Source organism: Mobula hypostoma, chromosome 10, assembly GCF_963921235.1.
Source record: "Mobula hypostoma chromosome 10, sMobHyp1.1, whole genome shotgun sequence".
In the NCBI taxonomy this organism is placed as follows: Eukaryota; Metazoa; Chordata; class Chondrichthyes; order Myliobatiformes; family Myliobatidae; genus Mobula; species Mobula hypostoma.
The window spans coordinates 87,586,007-87,600,880 of NC_086106.1; the positions used below are offsets into that span (position 1 = coordinate 87,586,007).

General features: G+C 38.1%; 1 protein-coding gene across 9 annotated transcripts in view; it reads left to right on the forward strand.

Moving 5' to 3' along the window:
* LOC134353017 (cytochrome c oxidase assembly protein COX11, mitochondrial) overlaps positions 1-6,637 on the forward strand; it is a 57,801-nt gene extending 51,164 nt beyond the window's left edge. For all 9 annotated transcript variants that reach the window (XM_063060804.1, XM_063060805.1, XM_063060803.1 and 6 more), the window contains one exon: positions 1,396-6,637. In XM_063060804.1, the coding sequence (XP_062916874.1) occupies positions 1,396-1,578 (183 nt within the window). In that variant the 3' untranslated portion in view covers positions 1,579-6,637. The remainder of the gene's footprint in view (positions 1-1,395) is intronic.
* Positions 6,638-14,874: the final 8,237 nt, after the last annotated feature.

A 14,874-nucleotide genomic window follows, 5' to 3' on the forward strand; every position in this document is an offset into this window, starting at 1 on the left:
TGCATAGAAAGGTAAAATATATACTATATACTAAGACAAACGTTTGACTAACTGCCGCTAAATAATACCGGATGTACATGTTCCGACTTACTTATAATACCTAATACAAAGTAAATGCTATGTAAATAGTTGTTATACTGTATTGTTTAGGGAATAATGACAAGGAAAAAAGTCCGTATATGCTCAAACAACGTGCTGGAGAGTGAACTTCCCGGTTTTCCCGATCTACATTTGGTTGAATCCGCGGATAAGGAGGGCCGACTGTACATTTCTTCCCTTAGAGCAGGGGTTTCAAGGACCCCTTGCTTAATGGTATTGGTACATGGCATATAAAAAAGGTTGAGATCCCCTGCCTTAAAGACTTGAGAGTGCAGGTGCTGGAAATCTGGAGCAACGCACAAAGGAGAGGAGAAACTCGGCAGATGGGGCAGCATTAACGGTGGGAAATGAACAATGAATGTTTTGGGTTGAGACTCCTCATTAAGATAGGTGTGGGCTGACCTGCTGAGCTCCACCAGCTTCTTCGTGTATTTCTTCATTTAGAGGTTGGTGAATCTTCTATTTTCTATTCAAACTGACAGTGGAAATTCAGTCATTAAATTCACTTATAATAGAGATTAGTAAATTTTTGGGTTTCAAATGAATCAAAGATATGGAAATAATGCAGGTAAATGGAACTGAGGTAGAAGATGATACATGATCTTGACTCATGATGGAACAGAGTTGAAGATCAGATAGCCTAATCTTGCTCCTTACTCTAAGGTTCTAAATTGAATGATTTGCTGTCTTTTAATTTAGAAGATAGTTGTGAATGAATATTTCTTGCCAAATCATTTCTACCTTCTCCTTTGACCACCTCACCTAGAAGTCCGTTTACTATATTAATCATACTTGAAGTCAGTTCAGACTTCTATTTGTCAGTTTAAAGCTATTGTCGTTTATCCAGAAGTTGTTTAATTTCACTATAGATTTGCCTTTCCTATTCTTGTGCTAAGGTCCTTTGGGACTGAGAAAATGAAATATCTTCAGCTCATTGAAACCAACAGTCAATGTCATGTTTTATTACTGCATTGTATGTTGAGCTTGAAAATCAGTTTTGTCACTGTTCGGAACTGGGATCAATAGTTAAGTTTTGCCTGACCAGGGCAGTTCATGGCCTTTCATATCATTCAATAAGCAACATTCATAATAACTTACTGTTTCACAATTCATGAAATTGCTTGGTTCCTTTTGAAAAATCCTGACCAAAGTAAGAATTAGATTTGGTTCAAAAGAGAAAGTAAACTTAACTAGTTGAGCTGATTTCATAGATTTATTTGTTTCTTATGTACTAGTCAAATATATGCATACTGATATAACACTAGTTCAGTAATACTGTCTCTTCTTGTCTTACAGTGCTTCTGTTTTGAGGAACAACGGCTAAATCCCCATGAAGAAGTGGACATGCCAGTTTTCTTTTACATTGATCCTGAGTTTGCAGAGGATCCATCAATGGCACGTGTAGAGACAATTACTCTCTCTTACACATTCTTTGAAGCAAAAGATGGTCAAAAGCTACCTTTACCAGGATATAATTAAAGTATCATAAATATTGAATTTATTCAGCAAATGATCCTTTGAATAACAGTGTGTTTTAGTTGAGCTTGTCAGATTGAGATGATCGACAAAATGGTGTAAGGGCAAATTATTGTATTGTAAGCAAAATGAGTGTGGAGGCAACTAAAAACGAAGTACAGTGAATTTCGGATAATTGGAATGCATCGGGGCCAATACATTTTGGCCCAATTAAGTGGCTGTCCCAATTAGCCAAAGTTTTATGGAAATAGTTAAAAAGGTATATTAAAAAAACCTACCATTTATATAAACAAATCAAGTATTTAAACGAAATACAGAATAAATTACAACACTACTAATGTGCTATAAAACTGTGTATTAGTTCCTAAAAGTTATCAATGAAGGGAAGTCATCCACTGCTTGCTGTCTGTTTGACTGACTGTAAATGAACAAAATCAGCACAGACACCTAGTGCAGATAATGGACTGCCTTCATTGCCCTCCTGCATAAAGTAATGTCATAATCCAACAATAATTAACTAGTGTTAGGCGAATGTCTTTTAATTTGATCCACTAGGGTAATTTTTCAGCTAGTGTATCTTTTCATGGCATCTTAGCAAGGATCTGAAATATTTTAAAGTCAACATTTAAAAGAATGATCAAAATTCATTGTTTTTTAAATCGATGCTTGTCTACCCAAATGGTTAACATAAGCCAAGCACGGTGTAGTGTCTAGTGGCAACACAGTGCAAGCAACAGACCCTTGTTAGAAACTGTTTGGCAGCAGTCTTCTATCCCAATTAAGCAGCATAGTGTCCCAAATAAATAAAAGAGATCCCAGCTATTATCTGGATTAGTTTCTGTTCTTCAAGATTTGTCCTAAATAAGAGGCTGCCTCGATTAACCAATGGCCCAATTAACTGCAATCCTCTGTACTAGAGAAATAAATTGCTTTTCAAGGGTAAAGTGGTCCATCATGCTGACATCATGGTAGGAGCTTCTGATCTACTTCTGCAATAAAATGTAATAATTACTTTCATTTAATGATTTAGTTTTTATTGTGTCCAGATTTTCGTTATAATAAGAGACTTTACTACCAACTACCATTAACCACATCCCCCTCATCCATTGTCCAGTTGAGGATACTACCTTTGTCGCATATACAAAGAATCTCCTCACCTTCTTATTGCTTCTTCCCAGATATCTGTCTTTGATCCTTTCTTGAATGTTGTTGCATCCTGCCACTTAGCAGCAAATACAGTCACATTCCATTTGTATACTGAATCATTGCTCCTCACCATCTCTCACGACACCTCTGCTTGTCTTTCTAAAAGGGCAAATGGGTCTTATCGTCTAAACTGTACCTCCAGTAGTGTACAGTCTTAGTAATATTGGTCCTTACAGCTCTGGAATTAACCCACAAGTTATTGACTCAGATGGGAATGCTGCCACTTGAGGCACAGCTAGCTACCACAGGCCATATGCTGTATTTCAAAATAATCTCTGTAAATTGTTCCGTTTTATCAGAATAAGTTGAGCTCTTTTGGCTTGTCTTTCAACTTGGAGGAGTGTTGAAGCCACAAGAAATAGTGATTGTGATAGATTTGCAGCTTCATTTTGAATTTGCCCACTTTCATGCACAGGTTATGTACTCTGGTTCTACTATTCCAGTAACGGCAAGACAGCTTGTTATTATTTACTGTGAATTGTAATGTTGTCTTCAAATAGATTGATATAAATTGGATATTAAGTGAAGCTCATATAACTCTTGGTATTTTTTACACTTTTTAAGTTTCCCAAACATAAGAGCATATACAAATTTTAAACAAGAGAAAATCTACAGATGCTGAAAATCGAAGCAACACACTCAAAATGCTGGAGGAACTCAGCAGGCCAGCCAGCATTTATGGAAAAGAGTACAGCCGAAGTTTCAGGCTAAGACCCTCGACGGGTCCTGCTGAAGGGTCTAGGCCTGAAACGTCAACCGTACCCTTTTCCATACATGCTGCCTAGCCTGCTGAGTTCCTCCAGCATTTTGTGTGTGTTGCATATACAAATTTTGATTCCTTGTTTCCTGTAGCAGTTTTCCCATAACTTCAGAGCAGGAGTTTTTGTTTTGCTATGTCATTATACTACTGTGTCAATATTTGTTTCTTTGTTTGGTTTAACCTGCTCTATTGCAATATACATGTTTTACATTAACTGTGATCTCATTTCTATTCTGAAATAACATTCATAATGACTACTGGCCACCATTGCATTATGGCAGGTTGCATTCCTAGAAAACAGTCCGTAAGACAATTTTTCGTAATGTTGAACTGTGTCAACTGCACGTGCATCAAGAAATGCAAGTTGGAAAAAATGTTTACTTTCTCCACATCAATTTCATAAGTCTGAAATTTTATTTTGTATTCCAGACTTCTTGGTAGTGATGTGTGAATTCTACAAGAGCGAATTTCTATTGCCCAAATTGCATTAGCATTGAGGGTATCTGTAGTTGCTTCACAGTTTGCAACTTCATTGGGGATTGCACTATGGTAACATGTTTGCAGAATATAACTATATTTGTTGGAATGTATAATAATATCCTGGTAGATAAGCTGGAGGTTTTTCTATTAAATAACCAATATAGGTGATTAATAGGTTTTATGTAAAATATATGGAATCATGTCATATAATCTGACTAATGTTGAAGACAAAATTGAAAAATCCCATCACTCTATGTCATAACATTTAAATTAGGTTTATCCATAAAGCTGACAAATGCTGCGGTTTAAAATTGGCCTGTTTGTCTTAATTGTTTTTATTCATTTTATTATTTTCTCCAAAATGTTTCTTTCTAATTTTTCAGTCATACTTCTCCATTTCGGTTTTAATCTATTACATTTTATATTTCTTTCCACTTTTTTGTATTTTTGCTTTCTACTTGCTGTCTTTAATTATCCAGTTTCCTGCTATCTCGCTTCAAGAACATGGGACAATATCAACCTGCTCTTTCTGAATAATTGCAGAAATAAAAATAGACCTCGCAAATCTAATAGCAGCCCACAAAACCAATTGTAAAGTAGTTTTAACTGCTGCTGGAATGTGGTAAATAAGCTCTCCATATTTTCAAATGCAATTGATAGTGGCAGAACCATATGTGCTGTCAAATGCACATTGCTAACATAAAGTACATTGATTGCAAATGGTCTGTAGCTGTCATGAGAGGATTATTCTGTGTCTATTAATTCAACCTAAAAGCACAAAGGAAAGCTTTATCACCAAGCCTAATGGCATAGTTGGAGTTTATTTTCTGGCTATAACTGTTTGAAGACCTCATTTTGTATACATGTGGATATTCATGCAGATATGAGTAAATTGGATCATGCAATAAACTATTTACTTACGGTCATTTCAGTGAACGAATAGTGTTGATTGATCCTGTATTGGGTACTATTAAAAGGAGTCTTGTGTCACACTGTGCATAATTCTAATGTATACTGTTAAATAGCACATAACAATTCATTTTAAAACCATGAATGTTTTGTCATCAAACGTAATAGCTAAGTGGTTTTATCACCATAGCTTTTTGAGGACCTTATCATACGTAATTTTGTAGACATCCTTGAAAATAAGAGGTGCCAGTTTACACTGCTATGTAAATTACAACTGAAGTATGAATTCATTATTTTTGTTTAGAGATTATCAGTCTGTCATTTGTATTTTAGGAAAATAATCTTCTGGTTCTACAATGTTTCAGGCTTCATATGGTACAAATATGCAGATTTACTGTTGATATACTGTAGTTTATGCAACTCAATTATTCTATTTGTAATTCAACCAGGACTGCCTGACATATTATGTATATTTAATAAGTTTTAAATTGTTACTGAATATCTGCTTTTATTTCACTTCATACTCTCAAGTACAAGGAATGACAAATGATAATTATGTTATCAAGCCCACTTCCTATATAAAACATTCTAGTTCCTCATTTAGTGTCAATGTTTTGCATATTTTTTACATAGATTTGCAAAGGTAATCAAGTTCATTTTCAAATGTGCCCTATTGTAAAACCTTTTTACTTTGGAATGTAATTTTATAGATAATTTCCATTAATTACAATGGAAAACCACAATATCCTATTGAAGTATTTGATCATCTCAGTTTGTATTCTGTCCTTTAAAGACTTTATTTATCATATGTACATTGAAACATATAGTGAAATGCGTCATTTGATTTCAATCAAATCAGTGGGGATTATCCACAAATATTGACTTGTTTCCAGAGCCAACGTAGCATGCTACAAATCAGTAATCCTAACCTGCAAATCCAGAACGTAGGAGGAAGCTGGAGCACCTGGAAGAAACGTACACAGTCACAGGGAGAAGATACAAACTTCCTACAGACAGTGGAGGGAATCGATCGTTATCCTTGTGACCAATAATCCCAGTCCTAAATTAGCAATTAATACAACTATTCTTGTTTATTTTTTAAATGTTATAACAACATCTAGTAATTCTACCATGTCCCTTACAAAGTAATATTGCAGTAATAAATGGAGAGGAATGCTTGGGATAGATTAATAAAATAGAAATGTAGTCAAATAACTAAATTTGTAATTAAATATTAAAAAGTAGTAAAATAAAATGTTTTTGAAAGAACATGGTGGCATATTAACTCCAGAGACAGTGAAGATTGGACAGCCAGATAACATGGGTTATGACAATGGGATGTTCTGAAATAAAGATGTTGAAATTGATAGGCTGGACATTAGTGAGCCCAGTGCAATATTGCTGGCACAATTTGTTAGGGTATGAGATTGAATGAGAAATTAAGGTGTAGATTTTTTAAATCTAATGACTGGGTATTTTGTATGTTTTTCTGGGTTAGAAAAAAACTAAGAAGTAATAAAATATGTAAGTGGAATTGATTTGTAAATGGTTTTACACCTTTAAATACTTTGAGATGTTGTAGGAGCTGTAGCCATAAAATTGAAATTCTTCCAGAGAACAGTGTCAATCATTCTGCTTCAATGCAACAGGTGGATAGTATGACAATTCATTTATTCATCCTGAAATTTAAAATTTTACAAAAACACCAAGTTCAGAAATTGTAAGAAAATTCTTGTGTTGATGTTCAACAGTAACGTTTTTTTTTAATTCTTTTAGATCATTTAAATGTTACCTTTTGATTGGATTATTTTTTTTAAACTATTAACACAAAATAAATCTGATTTTGTAGTTATAAATACTTTGTGTATAAATATTTGCAGTGTTTTACTGTAGGATTTCTAACATATTTTATTTAAAATAGGTAAAGCTTTGAAAGATTTTATAAGATCTATAATGTTTGTTATGCGTACATATTCTAAACTAGTGCAAACTTGGCAATCAAACCTAAAATATTGGTATAGGATCATCAGGCCATGAAACATAGAAGCATAATTAGGCTTTTTAGCTCATTGAGTCTACTCTGCCATCATGGCTGATTTATCATCCCTCAACAGCATTCGTTTGCTTGCTCCCAGTAACCTTTTGCCAAATGACTATTCAAGAACATACTAATCTCGGCCTTGAATATACCCAATGACTTGGTCTCCACAGCCATCACTGGCAATAAATTCCACAGATTCATTACGCTCTGGCTAAAGAAATTCCTCCACACCTGTGTTCTAAATGGATGTCCCTCTATTCAGGGAAGTGAAGTTCGTGCAGTGAAAATTAGGACTGAGGAGGGGCTCAGGAAGGTTGATGGTCTGAGGGTGGATAAATCTCCTGGACCTGGTGAAATACACCCTCCAGTTCTGAAGGAAGTGGCTGGAGAGATTGCACAGGCATTAACGATGAGCTTTCAAGAATCAATCGATTCTGGCATTGTACTGAATGACTGGAAAATTGCATATGTTACTCTTCTATTTAAGAAGAGTGGGAGGCAGCAGAAAGGAAACTATAGACCTGTTAGCCTGACATCAGTGGTTGGAAAGTTGTTGGAATGAATTGTTAGGGATAAGATTATGGAGTACCTGGAGGCACATGACAAGGTAGGCCAAAGCCAGCATGGTCTTCTGAAAGGAAAATCCTGCCTGACAAACCTACTGTAATTCTTTGAGGAACTTACAAGCAGGGTAGACAAAGTAGAGGTGGTGTACTTGGATTTTCAGAAGGCCTTTGACAAGGTGCTGCATATGAGGCTGCTTAGCAAGATAAGAGCCCATGGAATTACAGGGAAGTTACTAACATGGGTGGAGCATTGGCTGGTTAGCAGAAAACAGAGAGTGGGAATAAAGGGATCCTATTCTGGCTGGCTGCCAGTTACCAGTGGAGTTCCACAGGGGTCGGTGTTGGGACCACTGCTTTTTACGATGTAGGTCAATGATTTGGACTATGGTATTAGTGGATTTGTGGCTAAATTTACTGATGATACAAAGATAGGTGGAGGAGCGGGTAGTGTTGAGGAAATAGAGAGCCTGCAGAGAGACTTAGATAGTTTAGGGGAATGGGCAAAGTGGCAAATGAAATACAATGTTGGAAAGTGTATGGTCATGCACTTTGGTGGAAGAAATAAACGGGCAGTCTATTATTTAGATGGGGAGAGAATTCAAAATGCAGAAATGCAAAGGGACTTGGGAGTCCTTGTGCAAGATCCCTGAAGGTTAACCTCCAGGTTGAGTCAGTTGTGAAGAAGGCGAATGCAATGTTGGCATTCATTTCTAGAAGTATAGAACATAAGAGCAGGGATGTGACGTTGAGACTCTGTAAGACACTTGTGAGACCACACTTGGAGTATTGTGTGCAGTTTTGGGCTCCTTATTTTTGAAAGGATATACTGACATTGGAGAGGGATCAGAGAAAATTTACGAGAATGATTCCAGGAATGAAAGGGTTACTGTATGAGGAACATCTGGCAGCTCTTGGGTGATATTCCCTGGAGTTCAGGAGAATGTGGGGCACGACTTCAGGATTGAAGGACGTCCTTTTAGAACTGAGATGTGAAGAAATTACTTTAGTCAGAGGGTAGTAAATCTGTGGAATTTGTTGCCATGAGTGGCTGTGGAGGCCAAGTCATTGGATGTATTTAGAAACATAGAAAACCTACAGCACAGTACAGGCCCTTTGGCCCATAAAGTTGTGCCAAACATGTCCCTACCTTAGAAATTACTAGGCTTACCTATAGCCCTCTATTTTTCTAACCTCCATGTACCTATCCAAAAGTCTCTTAAAAGACCTTATTGTATCCGCCTCCACCACCATTGCTGGCAGCCCATTTCACACACTCACCACTGTCTGAGTAAAAGACTTATCCCTGACATCTCTGTACCTACTCCCCAGCACCTTAAACCTGTATCTTCTTGTGGCAACCATTTCAGCCCTGGGAAAAAGCCTCCAATTATCCACACGATCAATGCCTCTCATCATCTTTAAGGCAGAGATAGATAGGTTCTTGATTAGCCAGGGCATCAAAGGGTATGGGGTGAAAGCAGGGGAGTGGGGATGACTGGAAGAATTGGATCAGCCCATGATTGAATGGCAGAGCAGACTCAATGGGCCGAATGGCCTACTTCTGCTCCTATATCTTATGGTCTATTCTGAGACTGGTTCTCCAATTTTAGATTTCTGTACCATAAGAAGCATCTTCTCCACATTCACTCTATCTGGGCCTTCCAACATTCAATAAATCTCAATGAGATCCCCTTTCGTTCTTCTAAATTCCAATGAGTACATTGGAGTACAAATGCTCATACATTAAATCCTTCATTTACGGTATCATTCTTGTGAACTTTTCTGGACCTTCTCTGAGAGTATAATGACAGCATATCTTTTCTTAGATAAGGGGCTCAAAACTGCTCACAATGCTCTACGGTCTGACCAATGCCTTATAAAGCTTCAGCATTACATCATTGCCGTTATAGTCTAGTCTTTGGAATTGAATGCTACCATTGCATTTGCCTTCCTTACTACCAACTCAACATGCAAGTTAACCTTTATGGAATCCTGCACAAGGGCCCAAGTCCCTTTGCACCTCTGATTTTGAATTTTCTTCCTGATTGGAAAATAGTCTATGCTTTTATTCTTTTTATCAATGTGCAGGAGCATACACTTACCATATATTCCATCTTCCATTTCTTTGCCCATTCTCCCAATCCATATGTGTTTCTGCAGATTCCCTGCTTCCTCAACACTACCTGCCCCTCCATCTATTTTTGTATCATCTGCAAACTTGGCCACAAAGCTATCAATTCTGTCATACAATTCATTGACATTAAGGTGAAAAGAAGTAATCCCAATACCAACCTGTGGAACACCAGTAGTCACAGACAGCCAACCAGACAAATCCCAACTTTATACCCACTCTTTGCCTCCTGCCAGTCAGCCAATCTATCCGTGCTAGTATCTTTCCTGTAATACAATGGGTGTTAAGCAGCCTCAGGTGCAGCAGCTTGTCAAAGCCCTTCGGGAAATCCAAGCAAACATCCACTGACTCTCCTTTCTCTATCCTGCCTGCTACTTCCTCATAGAAATCCAACAGATTTGTCAAGCAATATTTCCCCACAGGCAAATCATACTGATTTTTGGTCTATTTTATCATACAGAAACATAGAAAACCTACAACACAATATAGGCCCTATGACCCATAAAGTTGTGCCGAACATGTCCTTACCTGAGAAATTACCTAGGGTTACCAGTAGCCCTCTATTTTTCTGAGCTCCATCTACCTGTCCAGAAGTCTCTTAAGATGCTATCGTATCAGCCTCCACCACCATCACTGGCAGCCCATTCCACGCACTCATCACTCTCTACGTAAAAACTTACCCCTGACATCTCCTCTGTACCTACTTCCAAGCACCTTAAAACTGTACCCTCTCGTGCTAGCCATTTCAGCCCTGGGAAAAAGCCTCTGAATATCCACATGATCAATGCCTCTCATCAATATGTCTCCAAGTTTCCTGAAACCTGAAATTTTTGCTGTATTATATGCCTTCACTTTTGCTTTTATGCTGTCTTTGACTTCCCTTCTCAGCTATGGTTGCCTCATCCTCCCTTTAGGATACTTCTTCATCTTTGGGATGTATCTGTCCTGCACCTTCCAAACCGCCCCTGGAAACTCCAGCCTTTGCTGTTCTGCCATCATCCCTGCTAGTGTCACCTTCCAATCAACTTTTGCCAGCTCCTCTCTCATGCCTCTGTAGTTCCCTTTACTCCACTGTAATGTTGATACATCTGACTTGATCTTCTCCCTCTCAAATTACAGGGTGAATTTTATCATATTATGATCTCTGCTTCCTAAGGGTCCCTTTACCTTAAGCTCCCTAATCAAATCTGATTCACTGTACAAAACCCAATACAGAATTGCCTTTCCCCTAGTGGGCTCAACCACAAGCTGCTCTAAAAAGCCACCTGATAGAGGTATTCTACAAATTCCCTCTCTTGGGATCCTACACCAACTTGACTTTCCCAGTCTATCTGCATATTGAAATCCCCCATGACTATCGTAACATTGCCCTTTTTGCATGCCTTTTTTATCTCCTGTTGTGACTTATATCCTGGCAACTTCAGGGGCCTGTACATAACTCCCATAAAGGTCTTTTTACCATTGCAGTATCTTAACTCTATCCACAAGGATTCTACATCTTCTGATCCTATGTGACCTCTCTCTAGGATTTTGATTTTTTTACCAACAGAGCCACACAACCCGCTCTGCCTACCTGCCTGTACTTTAGATGTTAAGTTCCCAATTATGACCCTTGCAGCCATGACTCAGTGGTGCCCAAACATTAATCTTGAACTGCACTACATGGTCATCTACCTTTCATATCTCAATGATGTTTGTTTCTGAAAGGTTCAAGTTTCCAGTTCTGATCACTAGAGGATGCTATTGATACATTTCTGTGTAATGCAGGTAGGTACAAAGATATTTTGATTTCTATCAAAGTAAGATTTATTTATGTATGGAAGTTTTACATCCCTGTCAAGCTAGCCATTTAATGCCGAATTCAACACTTGAACTGTCGTAGATTGCATAGTGAAAGTACTCCCATTGTGCTATTAATTCATTATAGAAATCCATACAAACTGACATAAATTGACTATGTTAAAGAAAATTCATAGCTTTGATCTAGATTAAGAGATAATGTGTAAAGTTTGCCAATGATGGAAAACAGGATGCAGAGAGGTTTCAAGGAGATAGCAAGCTTAGTGATTGAGTGTGGACATGCAAAATGAAATAAATATTGAACAGTGCAGTACAGAAACAATCCCTTATCTGTCAAATGTGATGCAAAATTAAACTGATCCTTTCTTCCTAAAAATGATCCATATACCATATATCCAACACCCTTCTCATATCTGCTTTCATTGCCACCCTTTAAGTGACTGCCACTCAATGTTTAAACAAACTTGCCCTGTACATCGCCTTCAAACACTCCCCCCTCTCTTTAAAGCTGTGCCCTCTAGCATTTGGCATTTCTGCCTGGGGAGAAAGAGTCTAGTTATCTTTTCACAATTCTATAAACTTCTGTTAGGTATACCTCTCCGCCTCTGTAAACAATGCCAAGTTTGCCCAACATCCCTTTAGAGCTAACACCGCTCTAGTCCAGGCAACATCCTGGTAGATTTCCTCTGAACCCTTCAATGTGTTTACATATTTCCTGCAATGAAGTGACCAGAACTGTGGCCTGAACCAGACTTCGTGACTCTCATGCTCAATGGCCCTAACAATGAAGGCAAACATACTATATGCTTTCTCTACCGCTCTTTCTACTGCTGTTGTCACTTTCATGATGGAAAAGACCCGGTCTTCAACATTCCTTCATACATCAATGTCTCTAAAGATCCTGTAATTAACTTTTTACATTCCCCTTGCAATATCTGCAAGTGCAAAACCTTACATTTGCCTCCATTAAACTTCACTCTAATTGATAATATCCTGCTGTATCCTTTGTTGTCCTTCTTCACTGTCCGTAACTCTATCAATTTCTGTTTCAACTGCATAATTACTAGCTGTCGCATCTACATTTTTGTCCAAGTCATTTACATATATCATAAACAAGTGAGCTCCCAGCAACTATCCCCGCAGAACACCACTGGTCTCAGCTCTCCAGCCAGAAGTGTATTCTTCCAAAACTACCCTTTAACTTCTATGGGAAAGCCAATTCTGAATTTAAGTTACTAATTCATCATAGATTCTATGCATCTTTATCTTCCCACAAGGGATCTTGTCTAACATCTTACGAAAGTGCATGTAGATAACATCCATTTCATAGAATGGTACAGCACAGTACAGACCCTTCAGCCCACAATGTTGTGCCAACCCTTAAACCCTGCCTCCCATTTAACCCCCCACCTTAAATTCCTCCATATACCTGTCTAGTAGTCTCTTAAATTTCACTAGCGTATCTGTCTCCACCACTGACTCAGGCAGTGCATTCCATGCACCAACCACTCTCTGAGTAAAAAACCTTCCTCTAATATCCCCCTTGAACTTCCCACCCCTTACCTTAAAGCCATGTCCTCTTGTATTGAGCAGTGGTGTTCTGGGGAAGAGGCGTTGGCTATCCACTCTATCTATTCCTCTTAATATCTTGTATACCTCTATCATGTCTCCTCTCATCCTCCTTCTCCCCAAAGAGTAAAGCCCTAGCTCCCTTAATCTCTGATCATAATGCATACTCTCTAAACCAGGCAGCATCCTGGTAAATCTCCTCTGTACCCTTTCCAATGCTTCCACATCCTTCCTAAGTCACTTTGGTTATCTCCCCACAAAAAATCAATCAAGTTAGTGAAACATGACATCCCTGCAAAAAGCCATGCTGACTTTCCAGAATTTGGTCACATTCTTCCAAATTCCATCCTTACAAGTTCCCTCCATTAGCTTCCCTATCACTGATGTGAGCCTTACCAGCCTATACTTTTCTAGATCATCCCTATTTCCCTTCCTAAACAAAGGAACAACATTGGTTACTCTCCAGTCTTTCAGGACCTCACCTCAGGGTAGAGAGAATACCAAGATCTTTGTCAAAGTCCCAGCAATTTCCTCTTTCCTCTATCAATAACCTTAGATAGATCCCATCAGGCTTTGGGGATTTATCGACCTTAGTGTTCTTCAGGAGACCCAACAACATCCCTTTCTTGATCTCAAAATGTTCTAGCTTATTAGAATGCCTGACACTAATTTCAGTATCCTCTATGTCATTCATCGTGAATAGCAGCATAGTTCATTTAGTTCTTTGCCAACATTCTCTGACTCAGAGAACAAATTCCTTCCTATATCCTTGAGTGGACTTGCTCTTTCCCCAGTTATCCATGTGTTTTCAACATCCATAAGAAAAATGCCTTTGGGGTTCTCTTTAATCACATTTGAAAGGATATTTTATGACCCCTTTTGTGTCATGAATTCTGATCAGCTGGTCTTTAAACAACTCCCACATGTCACATGTGAATATATCTATAATAGGTAATTCCAAGTAATTCTCTCAAGCTCCTGATAATAATGTTGTAATTTGCCCTGTCTTAATATCATATTTCTCTCCCTTGGTCCAGACCTACCCTTATACATCATTATCTTAAAACTTCAGTTGTGATCACTGTTTCCAATATGCTCTCCCATTAAAGAAACCTGCAACACAAGGTTGAATATAGCCACTCAGCTGGCTGGACTATTGACATACTGATTTAAGAAACCAGCTTGGATGCACCTAACAAATTCTGCCCAGTCAAAAACCTCTTGGATTAAGGATGTCCCAGTCAATATTATTGGTTAAAAATTATCCTTTACAACAGCCTTGTTGCTTTCAGATCTTTTCATAAAACGTCTATATATCTGGTACCCTATGTCCCTCTGATTGTTAGAAGACCTATTAATAGGAATCTGTGCTGAAGTATGTTTATGCTGTCCATTAGTCAGTTCATCTTCCTTAACCTGTCCCTGTCTGTCCTTTCTTTCAGACTTAACTGTTGAAAATATTATATTTCAATCGATCCCTTCACCTTCTGACCTACTACTCTGGTTCCAAGCCACTCCTCCCTCCACACTTGAACTTTGATTTTGAGCTTTGTTGGTATACCTTAAGGATAAGTGTAACCAATCTCCTGCACAGCTCTCATTTGCCTTGTAAGAAAGCCCAATGATCTATATATCTGAAACCCTCTCTCCTACATTAGCTCCTGCAGATGCTGCAAATCCAGAGTAACACACACAAGATAATGGAGGAACTCAGTAAGTAAGAGTCTTGGCCAAACATTGAATGATGATTCTTCTCCATAGATGTTGCCTGACATGTAGAGTTTCTCCAGTATTTAGTGTGTGTAGTTCTTTAGGCATGTATTGAAATGCATCATAT